The sequence below is a fragment of the Glycine soja genome, chromosome 19 (assembly GCF_004193775.1).
Source record: "Glycine soja cultivar W05 chromosome 19, ASM419377v2, whole genome shotgun sequence".
Taxonomy (NCBI): domain Eukaryota; kingdom Viridiplantae; phylum Streptophyta; class Magnoliopsida; order Fabales; family Fabaceae; genus Glycine; species Glycine soja.
In genome coordinates, this window is record NC_041020.1 from 39,419,516 (window position 1) to 39,426,524 (window position 7,009).

At 33.2% G+C, this 7,009-nt stretch overlaps 1 protein-coding gene across 2 annotated transcripts; it reads right to left on the bottom strand.

Annotated features, from left to right (window-relative positions):
- Positions 1 to 2,135: 2,135 nt before the first annotated feature.
- On the bottom strand, positions 2,136 to 5,309 carry LOC114400858 (disease resistance protein RGA2-like). 2 transcript variants are annotated; one of them, XM_028363508.1, is made up of 2 exons: positions 2,853 to 5,309; positions 2,136 to 2,780 (listed from the first exon to the last, which is right to left on the bottom strand). In XM_028363508.1, the coding sequence occupies exons 1-2, from the start codon at positions 5,199 to 5,201 to the stop codon at positions 2,577 to 2,579; spliced, it is 2,553 nt and encodes an 850-aa protein (XP_028219309.1). In that variant the 5' UTR covers positions 5,202 to 5,309; the 3' UTR covers positions 2,136 to 2,576. The 2 variants fall into 2 exon arrangements, with proteins under 2 accessions (XP_028219309.1, XP_028219308.1); XM_028363507.1 differs by having other exon boundaries at positions 2,136 to 5,309.
- Between the last annotated feature and the right edge of the window lie 1,700 nt (positions 5,310 to 7,009).

Below are 7,009 nucleotides of genomic sequence, written 5' to 3' on the forward strand. Positions count from 1 at the left end.
TCATTGTCATTTTGGATTAGGATTTATGATCTTCTGATGGGTTTTAGGACAAAAGAGATGGCAGAACGAATTGGCAAATCGATGTGGAATTTTATCAAATGGGATAAGTGCAATGAAAGTGTTATGGGAAAATCTTTCAGAATAAGAGTAAGAGTGGATATAACTCCCACTAAAAAGGGGAATTACTCTAAAATTTGGAGAAAAGATGATAAAAAAGATTTTGTTCAAACATGAGAGATTGGGAAATCTTTGTTTCTTGTGCAAATGCTTGGATCATTTGATGAAGGAGTGACTGTAAGGAAGAGATACGAAAGAAATTGATCTAGATGATTTACCATATGGGACAAGGATGAAAGCATCTCCCATGAGAGCAAACATGGTGACTGGAATTAGGAATGAGGTATAGATTGGGATCTTTAGAAGGAGGTTATTGGAAAATACAAGGAAAAGTGTCAGCAGGGACCAACTCTTGCATTGTTTAAGAAGTGTTGTAGGTGTTTGAAGGATATATTACTTGGACAAGGGCTCGATTACTAGGAAAGAAAAGGAGACAAAACAGGCCATACCACTGATGATGGTGAAGGTAATTCTTGAATCCCTATGTCTAAGTGTGATTACTGATGGAAGCGAATGTGTTGATAAGGAAAAAGGGAATGAAAAAACTACTATATAAAAATATAACAGGCCTTGTGATAGAATGGAAAAATGAAGATAACACAAATTAAACAGCCTTACTCGGAGCCATGAAAACATTATGTTGGAGTTGTCGTGGGCTTAGGAACCCATGGGCAGTAAAGGCTTTCAGAAATCTCTTAAGTATTGAAGGTCCCAATATTGTTCTTTTAATGGAAACCACAGAGAAAAAAAGTGTTGAGATGAATGTAATTAAAGGAATTACTGGTCTGATTAATGGGGTTTGGGTTGGATTGTTCAGGTTTTGGAAAGAAAAGAGCAGGTGGTTTAATGGTCCTTTGGAATAATAGTGTGGAGATTGATTACAAAGTTGGTCCATGAATCATATAAGTTTTGTTGTTGAGGATTTGGCATAGAGTGGAAAATTTAAAGAAACTTTGATATGGCTTCTCGGAAACTCCACAAAAGCAAAAAACATGGGAGTAGATAAAAAGTCAGAAACCTAAGAATATTATTTAGGGGACTTTAATGAAATATTGTGTCCAGAGGAGAAGCTTGGAAATTTGAATAGCATTGACCAGTTTTGAATACTATGGATAATTTCAATTTGACTGATATACATGGTCAATCAAAAGAAGGCTACAAGACACGGTGAAGGAAAGGCTACATCGGGTTCTTGCTAATGAAGATTAGAGGGGAATTTGGAAGAAACATACTCTTAGACACCTTTCTTTGACCACAACCACAACCCAATGAAAATATTATATTATAGACTAAATATAATAATCCTTAAAATTATTAATCAAAATTAAAATAAATTATAGACTAAATATAATTAAATAACTAATTATTAACAATTTACTATACCATTTAAGATAAAATTATAATTTTAACCTCAAATTTATTTTCAGTTTTCATGAAAGAAAAAGTGAAAGATAAAAGGAATATAATAGAAAAGTCATGCATCAAACAAATGATTCGAGTAGTATAATTTGATGTGAAATGATATGCTCAAAAAAGTTCAAAACATATTAAGAGAATCATGAAGAACAACAAAACACACACGAGAGAAACAAACAAATAAATTTGTAATTGGATTAGTGCTTTTGGAATTGATTCTAAGATCAATGTAATTCTATAGGATTGATTCTAACTAAGCGTAATTTTAGAATAATATAATTTTTGTTTCGATACATATATTAAAAAAATTGATTTTCACAATTTAATGATATATATTTGAAAAGTAACTATCAAAATTAGTTTTGAACGTAAAATTAACAAAATGGATATTAATTATTTGTGGGTGTCTTTTGCATTATAATTTACCAAAATGACAGTGTGTAATATCCCAATTGCCTTGGTGATTACAGGGTTAGCTAGTTAGTTATCAAATTATTTTGCTTTTATTTTATTAACCACTATCTTTCCTGTACGGGCAAAGAATCAACATTATGAACCACGAAATAACACTTTAGTCCTAACCATGCAATATAACACTGATATTATGAATCAACAACACCCAATAAAATGTTAACAGAATAACCTTATAAAATGCTAAAACAACACCAAATATAGCAGTTCTGCAGCAAAGTAACAGTATAAAAATAACAGGCAGAAGTGGAGATCACAGTAAATATCCGAGTATAAAAATAACAACAAAATAATAAGCACAACGTAAAATAGGCAGTGGAAATAAACACACGCATGCATTAACTTGATGGACAATGGAAAAATCCAACATTGAAATCTAAGAATTGATTCTCCCATGACGCAGAAGCAGCTCCAGGGTAACTTCACCCAAAATCAATTTTCAATAAGTCAATCACGTCCAACACAATAATCAAACATCATGGTCTCCCCTTTTTTCACCTTTGACCATTCCTGATCCACGTCCAGGGGTTGCCAAAGGAGCTTCAACACTTATATGTGTCAACAAATCATTCCTATTCGTCTTCTTCTTCCTCCAGCTTTTCTGGTTCTTCAATGAAGACTTCTTTTATATGTGATATTTTGGACCAAAACTCACCGACATGGGGCTGGTATTTTCTACATAGTTCAGGACAATCGGCAATTCTCAACCTTTCAAGTGCGGTGAGGTGATGGATGTTATCCGGGAGAGATATAAGCTCTGGACAATCTGCTATAACAAGTGATTTCAGATTAGTCATAGTTGACAGCCACTCCGGAAGCATTTCAAGATTGTCGCACTTTATAATAACCAAGGACTGTAAGGAGTTGGCAGTTTCTTGAAGCCATTGAGGTAAGGCCACCAGCTGTGGTAAACCCACGAATGCAACAAATTTTAACTTCAACATGGGGCTTTGTTCTTCATGGTGGTCCTTCCACAGATCCAAGTCCAGATTAACACAGTCATGAACAACCAGAGTTTCTAATTCAGGAAAATTTGTAACATCCAGTGGCAAAGACTTCAGACTATGACAGTCAGCAACATACAATGTTTTAAGAGCAGGGAACTTCACCCCTCCAAAGATAGACTCCATATTATGGCATGATTCAATAGTCAGAAGTGCAAGCGAGATCAAGTTGGTAATCTCACTGTAAGGCAAAACAGGTTGCTTTGTACTTATCTCCAATAGCCGAAGACTAATCAATTTTCTTAATCCTTTGGGCAATGCTTCCAGCTCCTCGCATCCCGAAACATTCAACAATTGCAAATTTTGGAGCTTGCAAATAGAATTGGGGAGTCTCTTGATGTTGCGATTATTCTCAATGCTGAAATATCTCAAGTGTTTCAACTTACCAATGGAACGTGGCAAAGTGTTGCATGTCGAATCCCTTAAATCCAAAACTCGCAATAATTTGAACTTTGACACACAGGTATTTAGCAAAGATTCAACGCTGCCTCCTTCTGCACCATTTGGAAACATTATGGTTCTCACAGCTACCGATTTTGAGGTGAATGAATTTCCAAGAAAATTGTATTCAGCAAAAGACAGATGCCGAATATTCTCAGGAATATTTTGAATGTGGGAATTTATAAGTAGACACTCATCTTTTGCAACAAATACAGCAAGATCATGCACCAAATCATGAATTTTAAATTGACACATAGTGCCATAATGAATAAAATCTTGAAGGAAAGATCTTGACAGTAATTCATCCAGATACTGTTTGGCAACATCTTCCGGTGTCTCATTCTTTCTTGGTGGTGCAAGGACACCAAGTGCCTCCCAAAGCCTAGCTACCTCAACACTATCAAATTCATAATCCTTTGGGTAAAGTGAAAACAATGCAAAACATTGCCTCAAATAGGAAGGCAAGAAATCATAACTTAATTTAAGTGCAGGTAAAATGTCATCTTTATTTTGTGGCAAATTCCAAATTTCATTGTCTCTCACATATTCCCACTCATTTGCCTCAAACTTTGAAAATAGTAAACTCCCCAATGTTCTCACAGCCAATGGAACCCCTTTGCATTTGTTCACAATTTCTTTTCCGATATTTACCAAATGAGGATGTTTTTCCTCTTCGCCTTCGTTTTTGAATGCCCATTTGACAAAAAGAGACAATGAATTCTTCGGAGAAAGGCTTTGTAACTTGTAAGAGGCAACAGTCCCCATCATGGAAGCAATGGAATCAATACGTGTAGTCACTAGAATTTTACTTCCTGCAGCAACCCCTACCTTTATTAAATTCTTCAGATCAACCCATCTAACACGGTCATCATTCCATACGTCATCCAAGACAAGTAAGAATTTTTTACCGGCAAGTCTGCTTCTCAATTGATTTTGTAATTGCTCCAGATCGACCATGTCTAAATTTTGTTGGCGAAGAGGAGCATCAGCAACATTCGCAGAATTGATGATTTTGATAATGAGTTGGTTAATGTCAAAGTCATCAGAAACACACACCCACATCTTCAATGGGAAACACCCGTCTATCCTCTTATCGTTAAACACAAACTTTGCAAGTGTAGTTTTTCCCAAGCCTCCAATCCCCACAATGGGGATAACAGAGAGACTCTTTTCGTCATCATTGGGATTCTGCTGCATCAAAAGCTCTATGATCTTTTCTTTATCATGTTCCCTTCCTATCACATCTGAGTCACTCACACCACTGGAGTGTGTCATGCGACTCGTGTCTCTCCTATGAACAACTCGTGTGTCAACATCAATTATTCGGAGACCAAACTTGTGCCCATCAGCTGCAACCTTGTCTAGCCGCTTGCTGACATGTTTGATTTGTTGAGCCATCTTGGAACGAAAAACAAGTGGATTAGAACTTGAGAAGAAGTGGCTTACCTCGTCTTTGATAGTACCATGAGCTTTGACCACTTGTTTTCGCAGTGTTTGGCACTCAAATTCATCGAGCACATCTTGGGCATCATAGAAGACACTTTTGAGCTGCCTCAGCCATTCCCGAAGCACATGGTTATGCTCCTGCTTTTGCTCAGCATCTAACAGCACTGCCTTGACTAATGAGAGAGTCTCTTTAAGGTCTCGGAGATGGTCGTACAAACCCACCACCCGAGAAGCTTCTTGGAAAGCATGAGAAGCAAGCTTTGTTATGAGAGACTCAGCGATGCTGAAGATAAATGATTCAGCCATGGTTTGTGTTATCAGGAATTCCAACACCAGAGATCGGAAGGAAAATTACAAGTAGTCACTGGTCAACTCTAGTTTTTGTGGCCAATGGTTAAGGTTGTCCCGAGGAGCAATAATTTCCTTTACAGCTCATGCAATTGACAAACAAAACACGTGGGTGGGGTACTTGACAATAAAAAATAAATATATTTTAACATAGATTTGCATATAAAAATAAAAGGGTGAATTTTGAACTAAGCATGATTCTTAATTCAAAAATTTGTATTAATTTCATTTCACAACATATATACTTGACTCATTTGTATTTCTAATAAGCAATATCTTATAAACAATCATTCTTAAACTCTTTTTTATTTTACAAAAATTCTTAAACTGTTAAAGCCTGGAATACATTCATCATATGAACTTATCAATTTAATCAATGAAAAAAATATGTTTTAGATTTTCATAAATTAGTTTTATTTTAGATCTTCAATAAAAGAATTACATTAAATCTATGATAAAGTAAAAATTTTATTGTTAAATTCTTAATATTTTATTTTAGTTGCTGATAAATTCCATAAATTTTAATTCGAGTTTTTAGTATATTTTGTTCATTTAAAATGAAATATAAGAAAAAAATTAAAATTTTATTTTATTAGGAATTTAAAATAAAAACTCAAAATGAAATTTGTTAATTTATTTATGGCATAGATAAATCATATTTTAGCTTATGGTAATTAGCTTTCAAAACTTACTATCTACAGTTTGCGTGAAAGTTCCGCCTTGAAAGCATCACCTACCTTATCAAAGGTTGAAAAACTCCCATTATCCATGAGGCCATACATATGAGAAGTATCCGTCAAAAAACTACCATCACCATGGTGGTTGCCAAACATGCAGCACAAGATCAGCATGAAGTTTCCACCACCACTTAAATGTGCTGCAAATTTGATATATACTATACATTGCTGCAATTAAACGAGTTAATTTTATATTCATTTTAAGACAACAGTACTTTTATTACTTCATGTTTTATGATTTTTTCATTTCTGTTTAACAACTAACATGTCACGGTTGTTGCTTCAATTTTCTTACTATTTTTGGGCCTAAATTAGTTAGTGTTTTTAATTGAACTCTATCAATTATCCATTAGTACATACGCAAATGTCTAAATAGACCAACAAATTTTCACAAAATACCTCAAATATATTCTAAACATATTTTCATGTCCAAAATATTATTTATAGATCTCTGGATAATTATTCACTGATTGTTTCATAATTCTCTTTTCTTAATTTGATTTATTATATTTTTTTAATTATATTTCTATCTAGATGTTAACAGAAATTATTTTTACACTTTAGATACTTTTTTTAATTTTTATTTTGAACTTCAATTTTATTTTCCCTTAAGTTTTAAAAAAATGACTATATTACAAGAACTAAAACAGACTAACAAATAGCCAAATCTAAAAATAGGAATTTTACTAGAATCATTTTGAAAATTAAAAATATATTATAAGAACAAAAAATATATTTAATCCTATTATTGTAGGAATTAAAACTAAAAAATATATTAAAATAAATTAAATATCAAAGACAGTAACCAAAAAGATAATTTTACAAGGATCTTTTGAAAAAAATATTGTATAAGAATTAAAACAAAAAAAATATTATAGAGAACAAATTGTATTATAGGTTTATTTTTTATAATGTTTAGTAGGTAAAAAAAATATATATCTCGTCATTTGTTCAATAATTAGTTTCTCTAAAGAAATAAAAATAAGATTAAAATTAATCTAATCCAAAAATTGTATCAGATGGGATCAG